At 39.6% G+C, this 23,181-nt stretch overlaps 1 protein-coding gene across 1 annotated transcript in view; it reads right to left on the minus strand.

Moving 5' to 3' along the window:
- Positions 1 to 20,924: 20,924 nt before the first annotated feature.
- The window catches only part of LOC116752614 (acyl-protein thioesterase 2-like), a 38,499-nt gene continuing 36,242 nt past the window's right edge, over positions 20,925 to 23,181 (minus strand). The window contains 2 exon segments of the mRNA XM_032629393.1: positions 20,925 to 21,242; positions 21,244 to 21,845. Of these exon segments, the coding sequence (XP_032485284.1) occupies positions 20,925 to 21,242; positions 21,244 to 21,845 (920 nt within the window).

The following is a 23,181-nucleotide window of genomic DNA, read 5'->3' on the forward strand; positions in this document are numbered from 1 at the left end:
CCCTGGGGCCACTGTCCAAGTCTTGCCCACCAGTAACACTCCTGTTACTCCTACTCAGACCTGCACATATACAAGCATTCAAACAAAATCATTTCTTGAATAATTCAGCCAGGGGTGTGACACTGGACAAAACCTCGTTATTTTCACTCGCTCTACGGCAAATTTGATATTTGTCACAGAAAATATACCTGACAGACTTGCTTTCCAGGTCAGCAGAGACTTCCATACTCATACAGACTCTGCTACCTTGCATTATTTACTTAAGGAAGTGAGGCAAAGGAAAAGAAGCTAAATTCAGAAACTGAAATTTCCCATGAAGAACAAAAGCTAGCCACTAAATTCACAGGGCCTACATGCTACAGGAAAAAAAAAGAAAAATGCCAATTACTGATGAACTTGAGGAAACTTGCAATATTCTGTCAAAATAAAGCCTGCGATTTTGATTAATTGCTGTATTTCATTTTACTCTATAGGTTTGGCTTTTTATAATAAACACACAAAAATCACCATAATGTAGCAAAAATATTTAAAATTTTAGTATGGCTCTGGCGATATTTTGAAAGGTGTTTCAAACTATAAATTATGAGTGTTTCTTGCATAGTGTTTCTTTCATAGAGGTTCTCTAGTCCACCCCACACAACCACCTAGTGGATAAGTTATTGTTTTCACCATTTTCACCCACTTTTTGTTAATGAGGAATCAGACTCAAAGAGGAAAAGTAACTTACCTAAAGTCACACAGCTAATAAGTGACAGAGACAAGACTCCAGCTCAAATCTTCTGATTGGTGCTATTTTCCCAGAATAATCTCTAGAGGTATTGAGATTTCACATCACATGTCCACTGAATCTCAATATATGGGATTATAAAATTTAAATATGAGGGAAAATCTATGTAAAAAGAGCAAAATAAGCCTGAATAATTACTCTCCCTTTCCCTTAACTAACAAAATAGCAAACAAACAAGCAAAAGAATAATTTTTTTAAAAAAACTACCTGGCAGCAGCCAAAAAGTGAACACTGTCTATGCCCCCAAACTTCAAAACTCCTAGTCAAAGAAGGAAAGATAAGATTTTACACAGAGGGAAGAGGCCCCGTACAAAACAGTGTGGCAAAATTCCTGAGAACTCTCGGGAAATCTCTCAAATACAAAGAAAGAAACTGCGAGAGTAGAGTTTTTGTTCCAATCCTGACTGAGGAGTAATGGAAACACTTATTGGGGAAAACAGGTAAATGAGGAAAATGAACAAAAGGACTGATGGACAGAAATAAAGCCTCTCCAACCACATGCGGACTTGGAAAAATGGGCTAAAATCTACATGTTCCCCATGGGAATGGAAATTCCAACTTCCCAACCAAAAGGAGTGAAATGTCATACAACACATTTCATAGACTTTCAGAAAAGTGTAGACCAAGTAAATCTGGGTACCTCTGCATTTGAGTTCCCCTCTCCCTCTGACAATTCTCCAGGCTACAAGAAAATAGCATTTGAAAGGCCCAGTCTTCACACTGTTGCTGAAGGAGAAAAGACACAATTCTCAAAGACGGTGAGACACTACACCAGACTGAATTAAAGCCTTGCACAGAACCACCCAAGCAAAAGCAAGATGACAGAATTGATATGGCAACTAAACAAAGGTACTGCAGTAAAAAGAAAAGGAAAATCTTTTGTATGATAAAAATCTAACCTAGAAAGAAACATATCCCCTCAGCAAAGAGAAGAAAAATCATCACGCTATAGAACAAATTTTTGAGTATCAACTGAACCAACAGGAACTAAAAACTGATCTTGTATCATGTTTAGAATAAGATTTTTTTAAACGGTGTGAGGGATTACTGACCTACATGTATATGTATGATATTGAGGATCATATTTATTAAAAAATGATATACTGAAAAATTAATATTCCAGACAAAGAGGCACATGCTAATTATAGCAATAGCATGATGTATTTAAACAAAAAGGAGAAAGAAAAAAGAAAAGACACAGAGGTTTACAGAGATTAAGTAGCATATTCAGGTGTGTGAAGCTAGTAAATATCACAGCCAGGATATCTCCCCAAAAAGTGTTAGGGTATTTATAGAATTGCTTCCAAACTGATGTAAGAATTTAAAGACTAAGTGTATCTACCTACTCCATAATCCCTTCTCATGGATAGTTCAAACTAACAACTCCAAAAACTTAAAAAACAAAGTAGGACCCATTGGCTGGGTTTTGTGGACAAAGAAAAAAAAAAGTAGAAATTGATTCAAATTGCCATATTTCATTTTCTCCCCTAGGTCGAACAGAAAGATACATTCATTATCTAGGTGTTCACTCTCTAGCATGAAGGAGCTGGCCAACTGACTGTCATGAACCCAACCCAGCAGCTCTTGAGCCTCCACTTTTGTCTACTTTGCTGGTTCTTACAGGGGGAGTAATTGGACTCATGTTGGGTCTGGAGACATCATCTTCACAACCAAGAGGTATAACCCTAACCCCTGGCCAGGATCCAGATCCTTATAATCCTCTGCCTACACCAAGCAGATCTGCTTCAATCTGTTCTCTGTTCTCCAAGCTGTATCTACCTATCTGTGCACTCACCAGGTTAGATTAGTCTCTGCTGTGATAATTTTTAAAGAATCACTCTCTGTATATCTCCTCTGGGTATTGGTGGGCATTTCTGACTTCTGCTGTCCTCACTTTGCCAGACTGATGACATCTTTCCCATCTAGAAAACCACAACAGCAGTAGCAGTGGACTGGAGCGTGGCGCATCAACAGTTAAATGTTTCCACCAAGATGTGGCACATATGATGACTTCTTGAGCAGAGCAAGTCAACTCAGTGGCCTAATTTCAAGGACAAAGAGAAGTATAATCTCCCACATGCCAAATACTAGAGCAGAACCAAGTATCAAGTATTAGAAGTAAGATCTTCTGCAATCAAAATCATTAACTGAGTTCTGCTTAAGTCCTAAATAGAGGTGTGGGAGTATACTATCATTAACTTAGCTATCTTAAGTAAAAAAAAATTTTAATTCATACCGTCAAGTATTGCTAAACTGTACAAAGTTACATTTGACTTACTGCCAACTTTAAACTAAAGCATGTGTTATCCTAGAACACAATCAGAGTCCTTTTTATGCCTTCATCAAGAAGATGAAATTGTGATGACATTATGGTAGCTACTCTCCATATAAAGACCAACACCTTGCTTCCTTTTTTCCTTGGTCTCTCCCAGATAACATCATCACAAAGAGGAATTTCTAAAATTGAAACAGTTGAAATGAGACACCTAAAGACCAAAGCAAGCACAGGTGAAAGAGAGCCACTTTCTTCTTGTGCGACTTTCCCTGAGGGTTTTGGTCTCTCTGGTAGCGCAGCTGTTATCCACACAGTGGGATGTTGTTGGGATAAGTGACAGTGATAGAAAAAGGAAAACTGTATCCCATATTTTTGAGCACGATATTGCTGTAGCTCAGGAACTTGGGCCAAGTGAACAGGGAAAGTATCCAAAATTGGCCAAGAAAGTGTTTCTTTCAAGGTAGTTTATCCATGACCGTTGTTGTGGTAGTTAATTTTATGTTCAACTTGACTGGGCCACGGGGTACCCAAATATTTGCTCGACGTTATTCTGGGCATGTCAGTGACAGTATTTCTGGATGATATCAACATTTGGATTGGTAGACTGAGTAAAGCAGCTTGCCCTCCCTAAAGTTGGTGGCTCTCATACAATCGACTGAAGGCCTGAATGGAACAAAAATGTGGCCTTCTCACAAGAAAGGGGGAACTCCTCCTGCCTGTTTGAGTTGGGACATGGGTCTTCTCATGCCTTTATACTTGAGCTGAAATATTGGTTCTTCCTGGGTCTTGAGCCTGCCAGCTTTTGGACTAGAACTTGTACCATTAGCTTGCCTGGTTCTCAGGCCTTTGATCGTGGACTGGACTTACACCACTGGTTCTCCTGGATCTCCAGGTTGCCAGCTGCAAATATTGAGATTTCTCAGGCTCCTTAATCATGTGATCCAATTCCTTATCATAAATCTCTTTCTATATACACGCATCCTATTCATTCTGTTTCTCTAAAGAACCCTGACTAATACAGTTGTCAATTGTTTTCTAATCAGCTAATGTTTCCAATGGCTGGGTTATCTAACATAATAACAAAGACGTGTGCACCATTGTTTAAACCAGTTCTTCTCAAACATTACTGTGCATATACATGCCTGGGGATCTTGTCAAAATGCAGATTCTGACTCACGGGACTGAGGTGGGGCCTGAGACTCTGCATTTCTGATGAGATCCCAGATGATGCCAACGCCAGTGCTACAGATCCATGTACCTACTTTGAGCAGCAAAGATGTCAAAACTCCATCTCTACTTCCAAGGAAAGCGACTAGACTTCTACAGGCCTAGCAACCTCTGCTGCATTATTGTCAGTCCCAGGCCCTTTCCTACATCAAGGCAAAGCTGTAGTTAAAAGTATAAATCAGGGGTCATCTGTGAGGGAAATGAATGTCCCTCACAGTAGCTGGTTTCTATTTCCACTGTCAGCAAGCCACAAATTGCTATCTGTCTGTGCATGAAGAAGAAAAATGGAAATGGATAAAAACAAAAGCACTTCCCCTTGAGCAGAAACAATCCACTCTTCCAAATATTATTTTCTGGCTACATAACTGTGACAGGCGGAACTTCGTCCTCTAAGTGGAACTAAGTCCACACTGTGATACTTTGCTTCCTTAGAACATTGCCCTATCAATGCATTCTCTTGACAAGTACCTGAGCTTGTTTGCCTATCTCGGCATAACAGAGAAATGTGCATTTCTGAGCTACTTTTCATGGTGTCAAGCCTATTTATTGATAAGAAAAATTATGCCATATATTAAAATGTCATTTAGCCAGTTTTGGAAAGAAAAGCCTTCATTTGTGCTAATTCAAATACGCTCTCAATACCCATGTTAGAGATTACAGAAAACAAAATGTCAACTCCATTTTCCATTTAGTTTTAAGATAAAAATTTGCAATAACGTGTCCTGACTTGACAAAAGCACTTGTTTAAGCAGTAAATGCTACCATATGTTTACCCAGCAGACACCAGGCTAATGAAACAGGACAATTTCACCACGAATGACAGGAGTCAGGTGTAACCTCTATAAGAGAAAAACACATTCTGTTTTATCCAGACTTCTAAACAGTCAGCCTCGTGATTGGAGGTAGCAGCCCAGGTTAGAAGACTTGGCATTTCATCAGACCCATAACCTATTCTTTGGACTGCCCACTATTTTAAACTGTTTTGTGACAGAAAATATCACGCAGGTGTGAAACACGGGAGTTAAAAGGTGCTTTCACTCACTTTACATTATGAATTCCACCCAGTGAAACTGTTCACTTCTGCTCTTTCCTTTTAACATCATCGTGACTTTCTCATTTCCTCGGCTGCGTTGGTAGGTGTTTTGACACTTGACACTTGTAAAGGGAGCAAAAAGAGCAGAATTTTCTATATAGACATTTCTCTGTTTTCTACTACTGCGAAAGAACTCTTCTGAAAAATCAGATGTTCTGATTAGAGAATTTTCATACATGTGGTAGTAATACATTTAAATAGGTGTACCACTAAATCTAGTCTGTGTACAATGTAACATTCTTTGCTGATCTAAAAGACTCTTAACATTCATGACAGATGTTTGGAAGTACTGGTTAATAGTGCAGTCTAGCTGATTAAGTGCAACAAGACATTTTTACTGAGTGCCAAGGCAATAATGGTACCCAGTTGCTAGATTGCTAAAATAAAGTGAGTTATTGGCCCACATAGGTATTATCTAACACCTGGATCATGCTGTTTCTCATACATAGAAAAATTATTAGCCTAATGAGTTAAGGTTACTTGACACCTTATATACACAGGTTCATTCATTTAGGTAAATTACCTCAAAGATCTGGAGACTGTCTTCAGGGTGTTAAAGTTTCCAGTGTCTTCAGTAGAACAAGAAAATGCATCTGCATCTAATAAAGTAAAGAATTCTGGTGCCATGAAGTGAGTAATGGAAAACATTTTAACCCCAGCATTACACTCCACCCTCTGTCCTACATTCTTACATGAGAATCACGAACACTAATCCATTCTGTCACCCATCCCTCCCCTCCCAGCATCCCCATTGTACTCTGCAGTAAAATATAATTGATTTTAATAATCAAATATAAAAAATATAATTGATTTTTCAGCAAAAATATAATTGATTTTAATAATCAGCTTTTTGTAACTATTTAATGAAAATAGCATTTTACAGCAGTTTTCATTAGTAACAATGTATGAGCTCATAAAAGTGAACTAACATGTACTGAATGGCCACTATGTGTCTCCACTCAGGTAGACACTTTTTATACATTACATGCAGGATCTCACTTAACATCCACTGAAAATCTGTAGGGTAGTTATTAATTCCACTTTCCAGACAAGAAAACGGAGCCTCTGAGAGTACTATGTCCCTGGTCACTTAATTGGTTATCAATAGAGCTAAAATATGAACCCGAGAGATTCTCATAATTATTTCTGTCCTATCGTATTCTCATACATATGGTAAATTAACTAAAATAAAGTATAATTTAACCTACTCTAAACAGTTTGCTTGGTTTACACTGCAAAGTTCATAAATTTAACTGTGTAAAATTTGTTACAAATACACAGATTGGATCAGTGTGGCAGGCTTTCCTTCCTGGCATTCCAATCTACTCAAATTGAGTTGAAATGTTACTTTGACAATTACTAACGTAATTACCACCACTTCCCTCGTGGTCCAGTGGTAAAGAATCTGCCTTCCAAAGCAGGGAACGCAGGTTCAATCACTGGTCGGGGAGCTAAGATTCCACATGCTGCGGGGCAACTAAACCCTCACGCCACAACTACTGATCTCTTGCGCCTCAACTAGAGAGCCCGCATGCCATGAACTACCGAGCCCGCGTGCTTTGGACCCCGCGCGCCACAACTAGAGAGAGAAAACCCGCCTGCTGCAACTAGAGAGAAGCCCGTGTGCCACAACGAAGAGCCCGCACCACATTCTGCATGCCTCAACTAAGACCTGATGCAGCCAAGTAATAATAATAAAGAAAACAAATTTTAAAAAATTACTTAACATAGTATGAAATAAAATGTAACATTTTCATAAATTTTACTCCTTAAACAGAAAACTGCAAAATATAGAACTCCAACTCCCTGCGACATATAAGGCTGTACTGTGTTTTTAGATATACTTAGTGGAATATTTTGAGGATTTAAATAGCACTGCCCAAAGCAATTGAAACTGATCCTAACATACCATAGTTATGTTAGTAACTAGTTAGGTATTTCCATGTAAATGATGCAGTTGGTTGGCACAGATTTCCTTTGCAAATGTCTTCCTTCAGATCCTATAGACAGCTGAACATTTCTCCAGATTAAAGTAAACAAATTGTAATGCCTTTCCTTTTGTTTCACCCCAGATGGATTCTCCCAAAAGAACAAAATCCAAAACAAAAAACAATAGTACCTCCTGAACTCTTGTTAAAAATATGAGTTTTAACACCATTAGCAAAAAGCGACTTTGAGAAGCAGTTTAGCCTTTGTGGCTCTTGCATTTTTCCCTCTTTCGTTCTTTTCCTATTGTTATTTGTTTTCCTTCAGCTTTGGTTCACCTGCTACCAACCCAGGAGTTACCCTCTCCTTTGGTTGCTATGTTAGAGACAATTTTTTATTTATTATTCCTTCATTAAATCAGATATTTATGAATGAACAATAATGTATATGTTTTAAGCTACCTTTTCCCAGTATAAGTTAAAAATGTGCATGGGCACAAGCCACCGACACACTGCTACACATGGGAATCCTTGAGGTTTCTCTCGTGTTTGAATGGTTTGTAAAGTGATCTATGGTGGCTATTGTAGAAATGAGGATCTAAGGATCACCACCTGCAACGATGAAGACGCGGTGAATCGGCTGGGGATTATTCATTTGTATAGTCAATCCGTGAAAAACAGCAACTGCTGACAGTCTCAAGAAATAAGAATTAGTCTAATGGTAGTCAGGCAACGGACAATGAAAATTAAACAGAAAATCTGTAGGGTAGTTATTAATTCCACTTTCCAGACAAGAAAATGGAGCCTCTGAGAGTACTATGTCCCTGGTCACTTAATTGGTTATCAATTGGTTACCACTTCTTTGGGGAAGTGGTTTAATATGCTCTACCCATCCTTCAAATCCTGCCTTTTGTGGGAATCTGTGCTAAGGGGGAAACAGTACATTTCTGTAACTGAACAGGACCCTATGAGGTCTTCCCCAGACAGAACCCCCCTCTCCCCCACCCAGCATCCTCTGCTTTAACTCCTCTCTGAAGTACCTAGATAACAGTATCTTATGCATATTTTCTGAGTTTTTTTCAGATGCTAAAAACTACCACCAAGTGGAAGAAATTAACTACTTGATGATCTTGTGCATGGAGCCACCAGACTTTCTGGTGCCTAAGGATTGATAAAGTTAACTACCCTGTTATCTCAGCATCAGCCAGAGAATTGTGCACTTGCTGATCACATACCCAGGGACATCCCTCCCTCACCTGGCCTTTAAAAATGCTTTGCTGAAATCCTTAGGTGAGTCCAGGGTTTTGGGGCACAAGTTACTCGTTCTCCTTGCATGGCCCTGCAAGAAACATTTCTTGGCTCCAAACTCTGATGTTTGGGTTTGTCTGGCCTCTCTGTGCACTCGAGCACACAAACTTGCATTCAGTAACATTTCCACACGCATACCCTTGCGGTTTCTCATACCTGAACATCTATTGAGATTGAAATACTCCATTCAGTAATGAGAAGGTAAATATGAATGACATATGACTTTTATCCTCAAGAAGTTCAAAATCTATTGGCCAAAAATGAAAAGATCTTAAACATAGGATGATAACGTTTCTGAGGGAATTTTTCTTTCTTTTTTTGTCTGTGTTGTGCTTTAGAACTAGCCCAACTCATAAAACTACTTGTCAGTTTTCCAGGATCATGCAGATACCAAAGCTAATATCTCAGTATTGGTGATATGTTTCTGTAGAGATTTACAGTTCCTTTCCACAAACAATGCCCCATTTGATCTCACAGCAGGCATGGAAAGTAAGTAAAGCAGCAGTCATCCACATTCAAGAAACAAGTCAGAGAAATGAAGTAACTTCTTCAAGGTCACACAATTAAACTATGAAAGTCAGGACTCAAACTGACTATTTCAGGTTTGTTGGTCTGATGTTGTTTTCATTCTTTCTTTTGATACATACCAATTCTTTGAAAATTTTCTTCAATTTTAGATTAGAATCAATAATTAGATATAAGAAGCTAATAGTTAGATTTAAGATTGATACAGAAAATAACCATGTATAGACCACACATCTCCCATTATTCTAGCTTTCTCTAGTCTCAATTTTCCTAATCACTTTGAGAGCAGTAGAATGGTACGGCAGTATTGAACAATGATAAATTGCAAGAGGAAATGTATTTACTGAATTAGAAAAGGAAAATCAGTAGGAAAATGTTTTACATGTGCTAAGAAGCCTTATTTAAAAGAAGGGGTTAATTTGGACATAAATAACTGGAGGTGTTTAAGGTTGTGCTGAAATTACCCTAGTAAGACAAGGGAGAGGAGGCTATGAAATGTTTGTAGGAATGGAGTGAACTGAGAAAACAGGTGGAGCCAGGCTAAGTGAGTAGAGGATTTTCCTTGTCCAGAACCCAGACGATACAGGTTCCCCTCAGCATTGGCATGCTTAAACCTCCCCCTCCACATGATAAATATATTATAATAATAAAATAAATAGTAAATAAAACAGAGCAATGCTTAGCCTTGCTAGCTCCACTGTAGGGAAGGATTAAGGAGAAAGTGGTGCCAGAGACAAGGGATGACATCATACAACTCTAAGAGATTTCTTCTTTTCTGTGCCAGCACGTTTGTTAAATCCCTAGACACCACAGGTCAACTGGATCTCCTACTGGCTTTATCAGTTGATATATTAAGCTCAGGGTTTGGGGCATCCACATTGTTCTTCCTACTTCTTCTATAGGATTGTCACTGGGAAGAACCTCAGGACTGGGAGAAGTTTGGACAGCTTCATGGGTTTGTCACGGGTTATGAGCAATTGTGACAGCAGCTACCTGCAGGTATCTCCCTGGATCTGTTGCCCCCAAGTGCACTCACAGGGTGAAAGGGATTATAAGGCAGAGTTGACAAGGACACCTCAAGTTGAATATCGCCCCCATACTGTAGAAACATGTGTCAACTGCCTTTCCAGGCCACTTTTGTGTTTATCTAGTGGTTCAGAGTCTGTAATGGAAACCATCACAGAGGTGTTTAAATTATCTACAGAAACTCCTGTGACATTGATTTTACCCTTTCTGTGAGCCAGAGTTCAGCAACAAAAACCTTTGCATGAAAGAGCTGGAAAAAATGTCAGAACTCGAAATGTCTCCTGGTCAATGCCCTATTTCCTTAGCACAGAGGGACAGCTTTGCCTTTGTCTATTACCAGATCCGTCCTTCAATTTGAAGCCATCTGTTCCATGAACTTCTGAGACTTGGGCCAAAGGAACTTTAAACCAAGAAACCATTTCACCAAATGCCAGTCAGAGAGCCTGGCATCTGGCTGAAACCTAAAATCTCAGAACATGAGGTTTCAGAAGGCTGAAGCCTTCTCTGGAATTTCACAAAGTGTGGTGTGCACTTAAAATTTTATATTTTATTTTTATTTTCTGTTTTATATTTATATATACATATATATAAATATATTTATATATATAAATATAATAAAATATTTTAAAAATTTTATATTTATTTTCTGTTTCTGATTAAAAAATAATTTGATGTTCATTATAAATAGTTTAAAATATAAAGAATCAGAAAAAGAGTAAAAATGATTCATGATCACACCACACAGATATAACTACTATTACCATGTTGTTATATTTCCTCGTCTCCTTTTATATCTTGTTTGTTTTAAACACTTAGCATCATATTCTTTATACTGCTGTGTATATCTGCTCCTCCCTATGTATTTCCTATGTCCCTTAATAGTGAATTAAAATGTTAATCTATCATAGGGCAGTGCTATATTAATCAATTCTAAACTGATATAGATTTTTTCCAGTTTTGAAGAGTATCTTAGAAAATGTCTTTGTTCATATAACACTTCGTGCATCTTTGATTTCTGCCTTAATTTTTTTTCTAGAATCACAATGACTATGACAATGATCAATGAATACGTATAAAGTTCTGAAATGTTTGCCATATTGACTTCTAGAAAATTGGTACTCTCTCAAAGCAGAGTATGTGGAGAAGGGGCTCTGTCTCATTGTATCCTGTCAACAGAATACCCCAGGTAACTGAAAAAATATCCAAATATTATTATTTTGAATTTTCATTTCATTCTGAATCATCTTTCCGTTTCTCTCTCCCTCTCAGTCTGGTCTCTTAAATGCTGCTTTCTTACAATGGATAATGAACATAAATTCTGTGAAGCCCTGTTCCACAGTCTGCCCTAACCTGGTCCATCTAGGTCTCATCGGAGGAGTTTGTCCAGATTTCCTCTGCCCACTGCCTGGTATTTCAGCACTTCTCAGGAGGGGGAGGTGCACGCATGTCAGTGCTTGGTGACACTCTTAATCTGATCACGTCGAAAGCATATACAAACAAAATTTCTCAACATTTCTACTGTCTTGTAGTTCTCGGCTGTTGCAAGTTTCCTCCTAATTAAAAAAAAAAAAAGTCCTATACATATCTTCATTTGTACTACTTTTAGTATTTTTATACTTTTCATTTGTACTTTATTCCACCTTGAAGGATTCAAGTTGTGGTGTTTTTGTTTTGATAGATCAATCAGTACTTTCTCCCCAGCCGCCCCGCCCCCGTATACAAAGCAAAAAGCAAATTCAGCTTCCCCTGAGGTCTTGCCCCATGAGCACCCCTTCCTTCCTCTGGAGACCTCTCCTTCCCAGAGGAATCTTCTCTTCCAGACATCTACTCTAACCCAGGTATATTCTCAGCTAACCATGACATAATCCCCCGAAGTGTTAGATGTCAACCTATGAATTCGCTGAATCGCTCATGCTGTGCTTCCTTTCACTTAAAGGTTTTAAGAGAAGTTAAAGAAAGATAGCCGCTTTCCAAGATCTAAAAGAATAAAGCTTTAAGGATAAGTAATGGGGAAAACACTTTGGATCGGAGAGCCTTATTTGGCGCTCCCTCAGAACTTGCTTCCCGTTGCTGTCTTTTGAAAGACTGTTATTTTGCCCTGAAGTGTAAATTTGAATCCCAAGTATATCTTCAATTTTCTTAGGCCCTCAGTTCCATAATTATTTCGTTTTTTACAAAGTATCTTCTTTCCGCATAATGGCTAACATTTGCAGTTCTGCTTCCTCCAATTGCTTTCAATTTGTGAGGAAGTTCACTGCCTACTTAATTGGGCCTGCTCTATGAACTTTGCCATAAGCTCAAGCTCATAGCATTTTAAAACAAGAAGGGACCTTAATGGGATCAGATGAACTGCAAAGACCTGAGATTCTGAGAAATTAGTCAATTTACAAAACGACGCAGGTGATTGATGCCCTCCAACACTCAAGCCAATGCTTCTTATTACAATCATATCATTGGCTACGTTGTTATTATTGAAAACTTCCTGTGAGATATATCTTAAAACCTCTTCAAGTGCATTTTATTTCACTTCTATTATTATCATAGCCTCACATTAACCTTTTCCTTTGTAATCAATCCTTCCTAAAAACTCACCCAGCTCCTGTGAAAAGGAATAGTTCCTAGATCGAAAATAAAAGCTACAAACACACAGGTGCAACTGCAGATGAGTCAAAAAGCTAGCGTGCTGCTGCTACAATCCTCTCATCACAATTACATTTTCTCTTCATCATGTGTTGTGCACCTGCTTCTAAGGGACGGGCTTCCAGGAACGCAAATGATTCTTCATCTGAATCCACATTTATTCAGCTTAATGAGCTATATGTATATGCTAATCTCTGAAACATCATACCTCAAAGAGGCATGAGAATATATATATATATATATATATACCAATGTATATTCATTATACATATGTATATATATTTCAATAAAAAGCAAAAGTAGGAAACGGCAGGAAAAACCTAATAGTTCAGTAGTGTGGTATAAAATATGATGGCACCCTTGTTTCTCCTTTGAGCAGAGAGAATGGAGACGTTCAAAACCAAGAGTAGCTTTCCTCTTGGGTTAAGATTTTTTCTTGTATAAGGCACAGGCTTTTAGTCTTAGCAGGTTTTCTTGGGACTAAAAAATGAAACACGATCATTGTCTTTTATGACAAATAATTCCTGTCCTGTTTGACTAAGCAAGGAAATAACATCTTAAGCACCAGGATCACAAATGGAGGAAAGCTAAGCTGCTTAAGAGGAGAGGTCTTGCTTGCGGCAGCAAGCCAAAGCATGAGACCTGTGCAGATCCGATGCCCACACCCTCACCTAAGTAAGAATGGGACTATCTTGGTCTTCAGAATGTTGGCAAGGCAGGAGGGTGTCCCAGGTTTAATAGGGACTGACAGGTAAATGACTTCCACTCCTCCAAGGCATGGGAGGCTGTCTGGTTCTCATTGTCATGGCTTCCACCCTTAAAGAGCTGAAGTTGGGACAATCATGGTCTGACCTCACTGTATGTTTCACAAAGAGACAACTGTGATGAGTCTTTTTATAGGTTACTGTGTTTACACAAGGTCAGTTCATTTAACTTGAGGGATTCGTTTGGGAGATTTAATTAAGAAATTTGTAAATCAGTAATTTGATTATCTTTGCCTGACTTAGAATAAGGCTAACTCTGACATAGTATATGCGTGTCTTAAAGCAAGACTAATTCTTTTTTTTTTAACCTTTATTAAACTGATTGAAATAGATTACTCAGAAAGTAAATTCTGAACCTCGGTGTACTGAACCTAGACAAACTGAACCCTATTTTATGAAATTACATCTTTTACATCATTAAGGAATACATTAAGAAATATAATATGTAAATTATAATCGAGGGATTTGGGAAGATAAAGCATTTTCAATTTACTGAGACTCATTTAAAGACAGAGGCAAAATGGGTTCGAGTTTAGTTCTTCATACCACAAAGATCACTTACATCAATAGAACTCAGAAGTTTATAAACTGGTTCACCTATGCTATTTTCTTTGACTCTGCCAAATATCCTGTAAGTCATCTACAGAAGGCATTTTTATTTCAATTTTAAAACTATAAAAACTAAGGCCAGGGAGGTTCTGTGCCCTCCGGAAGTAAAGCCAATTGACATACAGTGATTTTAACTTACATTGAAGCTTATTGCTTCTAAAGGCAATTCAAGTTTAAAAAAACAAAAAACAAAAAACCATCTTATCCCATTTACAATTACTTCCCAAGTTGTTGATGCATTTTCACGTATATGTATCTCCTTTATTTGATATAAATTCTTACAGAGCTGATCTGGGAATATGTCTTACTCATCTTCGTGTCTTCTCTGCTCCATAGCCTGGTAACTTGCATATATTGGGGGTCAGGGCAGCCCACCTCAAATTATGCCTCAGTGGCATATTGATTATTTTGAATTAGAGTTACATGGGAAACAGCCATTGTAAGAAGGGAACTCTAATCTTCCTCTGTTTCCTTGAAATAAATCTCCCATGTGAAACGTACCCTCACTGTACCAGGAGGTAAAGATACAGCCTCATCACTAGAGACAGGGAATTCAGGACCAAGAAGCCTGTATAAACAAACCCTGTTACTTCCTCACTAATTTACTACCCCTAGCCCAAACTCTGCTTAGATTCTTCACTAATTAAGCACCCAAGCCTAAGTTTCTGTGTCTTGTCAATTCCTCACAAATTTACTGTTTCTGTCTAAAAAGTATAAAAGCTGCCTGCTTTGGCTACTTCTTAAGTCTCATTTCCATGAGACCTCCATATGTACAAATTAATTTTTTTTTCTCTTGTTCGTCTGTCTTGTGTCAATTTAACTATTAGACCAGCCAAAAGAATCAAGAAGGGAAGGGGGAAATTCCCACCTTCCTGACACACACGTTAACTAATCTTGATAAGTTGGACTGTACCTTTAACAGATACTCATGTAATTATTTAATAATTATATGTATATTTTAACACACACACTACCCATCCATTACTATTTGTCAGTGAGAAAATACTGCTTTCTCTACACTAAATCCTTTTTACAGGTAAAGCAAAAAATTACCCAGCTCTTTTTTTATACAACTCCCAGATTTGGATTTTTCAAAAATGAGCTTAGACTGTCTTTTGACGATTTTGTCCCAAATTCTTTTGTCCCATGCATGAAAGCTGATGTTCCTAGTAGATATTTAACCTTCTGCCTTCAGTCAGAATGCGTAACTTATTCCTTAGCATTTAATAAAAGTTTTAATTTTGTTTTGCTATCTTCTATAATCATTTCTTCAGCTTTTTGGGCTGCTATAATAGAATACCATAGGTTGGGTGGCTTAAATAACAGAAATTTATTTCTCCCAGTTCTGGAAGCTGGAAAGTCCAGGCTCAAGGTGCCAGCAGATTTGCTTTCCAGTAAGAGTCCACTTCCTGGTTCGCAGATGGTCATCTTCTTGATGAGTCCTCACGTGACATAGAGCAGTGAGAGAGAGAGAAGAAGCAAGCTCTCTCATGTCTTTCTATAAGGGCACTAATCCCATTTGTGAGGGCTCCACTCTCATGACCTAGTTACCTCTGGAAGGCCCCACCTCCTGATACCATCACATTGGAGGTTAGGATGTCAACATACAAATTTGGGGGGAACACAAACATTCAGCAGCAAGCCTATTAGTGCAATATTTTTGACATACTTAAAATTCCTAATCAGTTAAAAAACTACATATTATTCAGAAAAGTTTTTTTTTATATATTACTGATTTGCAATTAAAATTTATATGACTTTAACTAAAATCCTTAGAAAGAAATATTTCTCTGGCCAAGATGACCTGATAAAGAAAATATAAGGATATACATGCTGGCCCCAAATGTGACAAATCCTAAGATTTTTTCATATGAAAAGCAGAAACAAAAGGGATGGCTAGTGCGAAGCTGCTGCATAGCACAGGGAGATCAGCTCGATGCTTTGTGACGACCTAGAGGGCTGGGATAGGGAGAGTGGGAGGGAGGCTCAAGAGGGTGGGGATATGGGGATTATATGTATACACATAGCTGATTCACTTTGTTGTACGGCAGAAACAACACAACATTGTAAAGCAATTATACTCCAATAAAGATATTTTTAAAAAGGACAAACAAATTTTAAATAATTTGTATGATTTTATGCGGAATTCCCTATCCTACCCCCAGAGAGTGACTGCAGATGAAAGCGACTCTTGTCCCAGCCAAAGGGGTCACCATGCATGATTGTCATCTTTTGGTGACCTCTGCCATCATAAATTAACCACCACAAATCCTGGGCTTCTTGCCATCGTGACTGCCTCTAAAACATTCTCCAATTTCCCTTATAAACTTTTTCATGCCAAAAATAATGAAAAATGGAATGGGTATAGGAATCTAAAAACTAGTTTTGGCTGTTCATAAATGAAGACCCCAATTTGTGGCACACATCTACAACAAGCATAACTTTAATGGTCCCTTCAACTTACCCTTTGTTTCAAAGCCCATTCTCAAAATATAATCATTACAGCCAAATTTAGTGTTTCTATATTGAAATGTGAGAAAGCATTTTGATAAGACTTATAGGGTTGGCAAAAAATCAAATGCTACTATGGTGATACAAAAGTAGCAATATGAAAACATAAAGCCTTGCGTTATTTTAAGTTTCAGAAGCTCGATTTAGCTCAACCAAAGCAGAAAGCAATGTAAAACAATAATAAAGAAACAAACCACAAACAATTTTTAGAAAGCCTGTACTGTTCCACTAAGAAGTATTTCTTTTGTCCTTCTCAAGAATCTTAATGCCTTAGTTTAACAGGAAGGTCTGTCAAATTCAGCACTATTGACATTTTGGCCTGGCTATAAGTCTTTGTCACAGGGCTGTCATGTGTATTGCCAGATGTTCAGCAACATCCCTGGTCTCTATTCACTTGATAACATAACAATAAGAATTCATCTGACATAAAGGAATTGAATTTGAGGACCCTACCGTCCTTTGTACTTTCCTAGGCTATAAATTCACTTTTTCTATTTCTGTCTACTAACATAAACATATCCCTAAACATGACCCTAATTATTCAGTTTCTCACTTCAATACAACCCACCTATAATTCTGTTTAGCCATCTTTTGATGGACACTATTTGTAGCTGTCTTGTCTTGATGGAAAAGCCCTCTTTCATCATCGTGATTTGACATTCTTAGACTAGATTATGTGTCATTAAACTCTGTGGAACACCTTTAAAACAATTTCAATATTTTTCTTCCTCCTTAAAAAGCAATATATGTTCAGGGAATCTGATTTTAAAAATGCAAATAAACAAAGAGAATAAAATTTAAACCTTAAAAATGTTTCCCTGAGGCATCTCACTAACACACTAATAATACGAAAGCCATGCATATGGCCAAATCAGACAGTGTTAAGAGATACATACTATGTAATTTCTGCTTTTATTGGAAAGCACACGGGATGCTGTGGGAGCACACGGAAGGTTTCTGGTCCATATTTGGTTGATCATAAAGGCTTCCTGGGAGAAGTGAGTCCTGAAGGCTGAGAAGGAGTTAGCTAATCAAAGGAACAAGGATGTTGGCATGAGGAGTCCAGGCAGGGGAAGGTAATGGCATGAGCAAGAGCCATGGGATATTGGTAGTGGTGGTGGTGGTGCTGGGAATTTGTAATTGATAAAACTGGTGACATGAACAGGAGAAAGGGTATGCAAGACATTATAAACCATATCAAGAAATCTGGTGTGTCTCCTGAGGGCAAAACAAGAGCCACTGAGAACTTTAAACAGGAGAACTGCATATGCAGATTTTTGTTTTATAGAAATCATCTATTGTGGGGAATGGATTGGAGAGAGGTATTTGTGGGGAATGGGCTGGGCAGAAGCCATACTGAAGCAGTGCAGTGTTAAAAGCCTGTTTTGCTAATTTGGGAGAGAGACGAGAGCGAAACTAAGATAATGACAGTGAAGTTGGAGAAAAGTGGATGGGTTTAGGACATATTTAAGAGGTAAAAGTAAGTTTTTTAAAAATGTTAGTTGCTTTGATACGAGTGCTGAGAGAAAAAGGTGAATCAAAAATAGTGCTCATAAGGGCTTCTGATTTAAATGGTTGGGTCAAATTACCTCACAGAATCTCCATTTCCAAATACCTAACAAATGGAAGCAGATCATCAAAAACTCATTCATATTCTTCACCTCTCTCTCATTATATGTATATATAGTATCATTATGTATTGTGTACATGTATATATAAATATATGTGGAAATATACAAATGCATATACATAAAATAAATTAGCAGACAAACATGGGAAGGAAAACAGCCCAATGCCCTACAACTCAAAGGGCAGCAGCCAAAGAGAAAAACCAAAATTCCTGGAGTAGAACAAAAAGCAAATACACAAAGGCTCCTATCCTGCCCCCAAATGCTGATACATATCAATCAGAAAGATAAAATAAATAATGGTTATTCTCACTATTTAGTCCCAACTCTGGCAGGAGGCCAACCAGTTGAGTAATCTGAAACATAAAACAACTCCTGACTGTTTTACAGAAGTGAAGTTTCCTGAATGGAAGAATGATATGAACGCTAAGGTCCCTCCACAGAACATACCCCTCAACAAAGTACCACAGAGCCTTAAAGAGGGCATTTAACAAATCTCAGGCATAATCACAGATACTGGATGTTTTAACTAAGTACAGCTCTGCAGTCCCCCAAGGCCCTACGCCCACCATCACGCCCTCAGACATGCATGGAATACAAAATGGAATACCCAGCACTCTAACTACAGCTTTTTGGTTATGTGGCATTGGGCACACATTTTATACACAGCGAGATGGTTAGTCAGGAAGCTCTCTACACTGGAACACAGAAAAGGAAAGACCTGGAAAGAGCCACACAGGATGCAAAACATGGCACGGCACACTTGCAAACAGATGAAAGCAGATGAGCAAAAATACGGAATTCAAAAAAATGTTTTCAGCCTAGAAAATATAACTCTCAGAACACAACAGATTCCCTGAAGGGACGATTGAGCCATAGAGCAACTTGATAAGAGTGTTACATCAGAGCTCCACTCAATGTAAAGATGTTAAAACAACAGAGTAACATGCACAGGGAGATTGTAGTCCTTCAGAAATAAAACTACTTCTTTACAGGAAAACAAATAAATAAATTTGAAACAGCAAGGAAAAGTCAATTAACTGAGACAGAGCATGGTGTAAACATTGCAAACACAGATGTGAAAGATAGGTTTAAAGGAATCAAAACTAAATTAATAAACCTGAAGAACAAAGGTCCTCCAACATGGGTACTGCTGGTAGCTCTAAATAGAAAACTCCACAAATGATACAGAAAAGACAGTTTAAAATGTAACCCAAGAAAGTTTCCCAGAAAGGAAGGAAGGAAAAGGAAGAAGGGAAGAGAAGAAGAGACCAAAAAAAAAAAAAAAAAGTTATGTAGAACCAGCCCCCTCAGGCATTGTTCTTGGTACTTTAAATATACTAACTCAGTACAACGTAAATTCTATTATTATCCCCATTTTCAGATGTCAAAACTGAGGCAGAGAGAGAGAGATAAATACCTTGTCCCAGGTCATAAAGGAAGTGGCAGAGCCAGAATTTAAACATAGGTTAGTGTGATGTCAGAGAGTAAAAGAACACATGTTCCAGGAAGACTGGGAACCAAAATAAGTAAATTATTTGAACACTTGAGGCAAAAGAAAGAAAAAAATTTTAATTACCCCTACTGTCTGAATAATCCTAGTGATTGTTCAAATAGGAATACATTTTTTTCTATAATCTGAGATCTCAAACTTGTCCTGACAGCATGGCATCATCTTCCCCCACACCTTCTCTGCTTCTTCACTTAGATCAGAAGCAGATTCATCAATATGAAAAGGAGACATTTTTGAATAATGTCCATGATTTTCTAAAGTACTCCCTAACCCACCTCCAACACCCACCCAGATGAAACATCACCCTACAATGAAGCTGAGAGCCTACAAATCTCAGCTACATATTTAGCGTTTCTGAACAGATTTTTTTTTGAAGCAATTTCTTTAATTTTATCAGAATCCAGACACAACAAGAGTAACACCCAAAACTACAGGGAGACAGGAGACACAACTCCTCCCCACCTGCCCCTGGCTCTAGAGTGGGGACAACGTGGGGTGAGGCAGCTGGGGGTAGACCTCGAGCCTCAGGGTATCCCTTCAGGATCCAGGCCCGCGGGGCCAGAGCGTAAAGCGGAGGCAGGGTCCAGCCCCCAAGTCAGAACGGCTGAGGGGAGGCCCCCTCGAAGGACTCCGCCCCGCCACCCACACTCCTGCGCAGGCGCAGGGAGCCCACAGCCGGAAGCGGGCCCGGGCCACGGCCACGGTCATGATTGAGAAGCAGCTGGAGCGGAGGCAGGACAGACACTATCATCTGGGCAGAATCAGTTGGCGGGAGAGGATGGGAGGTGGGAGGGCCCCAGGGGCCAAAGCCTGAGGTCACAGGAGGGGGCCCAAAGCGGGGCTAGGCAGTGCGGTCCTGAGGGAGTGGGTCAGCAGCTGGGCCCCTTTCTCCCGCTGCCTACAGCCCCTCCAATACTGCTGCCAGGGGGGCCCCCCCTCCAGGGAAATGGATAAGAAAGCAGCCCATCCCCTGCGGCAAACTGCCAGGCGGCTGAAGCCAGGAAGGAAGGCCTAGCCCAGCCTTGGCCTGCCTGCCCCAGAGGCCTGTGGGAAAAGGATGGGTCTAGGAGGGTGAGAAAGGAGCTTGACCGGCTCAGGTCCAAGATGCTGCGGCGCGTGGCGAGTCCCCCACGAGCTGGTGGACCGAGCTGGGGGCCAGCAACTGCAGGTAGCCAGGAGGCAGCAGCTTCTCAAGAAACTCCTTCGCAGCTGCCATCTCTTGAGGACAGGAGCTATGCATGACACCGGGGTAAGTCTTGAACTGGACCCTGGCGGCTGTGACAACGGACCCGAGCTTCTCGGCTGTCAGGGTCCCAAACCGTACGGGAACCCTGGGTTCCAGGTCCCCATGACACTGAAGGGTGGTCAGGTCCTTGGCACTGCCGTTGGCTGCCTGGGGGAAGGCCCGGTAGGGGCAGAGGCAGCCAACAGCACAAGGCCACAGTGCCAGCCAGAGGGTGGGGGCAGGTGAGGGCTGTGAAGAGGGACAGGGCTCCACCCTGTGAAAAGCCTCCCAGGACGATCCGATTGGCAGGGATCCCATTCTTCATCTCATACTCAATCAAGGCCTTGATGCTCTCTGCTGCCTTCTTAATGCCAGCCTTGTCCTCTGGGGCATCTGGACTCAGCCCCATCAGGTCAAACCAGGAGGGCATCGCCATCTTCATGTTGAGTGTCGCAGGGGTCCGAGGCGCATGGGGACAGGTGTACTTGACGTAAGGGAGCCGGAGGGTGGAGAGGGCGTCAGCGCAGCTGTGCCCTGTGTCTCCAAGGCCATGTAAAAAAATAACGGCAGCTGTTTCTTGCTCAGCTCCAGACACAGTGGCAGCATCCAAACAGGGGCACAGACATGCTGTTACCACACATACACTGCAGGGCTCCACGGCTGGGGCCTCCACTTCTGGGGTTTCAAGACCTCTCCAGAGATCCTCCTCTTTCTTCCGCCCAGACACACACTCTTCCCACTCTGCCGCCCTGCCTGAACTGAACAGATTTTTTATCTTCACCTTCAAAGCTGAGCAAACAACCAAGGATTAACAGACAGCTGAAGAAAGCTTCTTTTGTGAAAGAAAAATAGCAGGAAAACAAACAAAACCTAGAGGAGCCAGATTTTACAAAGAAGAAAATGTTCAAAACCTGCCATTAATATCATAAGAGAAATTTGATTCATGAAACAAGAGCTTCCTGGTTTCAAAATTGCTACAAAGCTCCAGAAATCACCACAGTGTAGTAATGATATAGCAGAGACAAAATCCATTCATTTTGAGAAAAAGGTCAGGCAATCCCAATTGAAGAATATTCTACAAAATATCTGATCAATAAACCTCAGAACTGCTAAGGTCAAAAAAACAAAGGAAAGTCTGAGAAACTGTCACAGAGCAGAGGAGGCTAAGGACACATGATAACTAAATGTAATGTGATATCCAGGATGGGACTCTTCTGCTGACAAAGGACATTAGGAAGAAAGTAGTAAAGTCTGGATAAATTGTAGAGTGTAGTTTTTAGTAATATACTAATGTTGGCTCCTTAGTTTTGACCAATGTACCATGGTAACATAAGATATTAGCAACAGAGGAAACTCGGTGAGGAGTATACAGGAACTCTCTGTACTGTCTTTGCAATTTTTTTTTCTGTGGATCTAAAACTATTCTAAAATAAAATGTTTATGGGAAAAAAAATGAACGTCTGACATGATATTCACCTAATGTAGAAAATGGTTATTTCTTGGGGGGCCAGAGGTTGGCGTCTTACACATTTTTCTTCCTTTTTCTTTTTAAAAATATGTTTTACTTTCATTTATGTTCTTCTCTTTATTGTATAAATTCTTTACAATAATCATGTATTTTTTCAAAACCATAACCTAGTTTTCCTTAAAAACAAAACTCAACTGTTATGATGCCCAGGTTTCTGGCTTGGGATACTAGATGGCTGGTGTTTACCATGGCTAACTATTACTGCACTAATACTACAAAACTAACCACTGCAAACTCAGTGGCCTACACTGAACATTTATTTTTCTGGGGCTTCATAAATTGGCTCTGATTGCGTAGGCTGAGCTCCAGACAGCAGATTAGGTGCAAGTCAACTCCCTGTGTCTCTCATTCTCCTTGGACCAGTATCTAACCATTAGTTTTGCTCATGGCAACTGGACAAGACCACAGGAGAATGAGAAGAAACACATCATGCTTCTCAAAGCCTTGGCCCCAAACTGACCACTTTCACTTCACCAACCTCCCACTGGCCTTCACAAGTCACATGGCCAAGCTCAGCGTTGATCAGGCAGGAAAACATATTCTACCCTCTTTAGTAGGGTAGAACCGCAAAGTCACGTGGAAAAGAACATGGATGCA

The sequence above is a fragment of the Phocoena sinus genome, chromosome 4 (assembly GCF_008692025.1).
Source record: "Phocoena sinus isolate mPhoSin1 chromosome 4, mPhoSin1.pri, whole genome shotgun sequence".
Taxonomy (NCBI): domain Eukaryota; kingdom Metazoa; phylum Chordata; class Mammalia; order Artiodactyla; family Phocoenidae; genus Phocoena; species Phocoena sinus.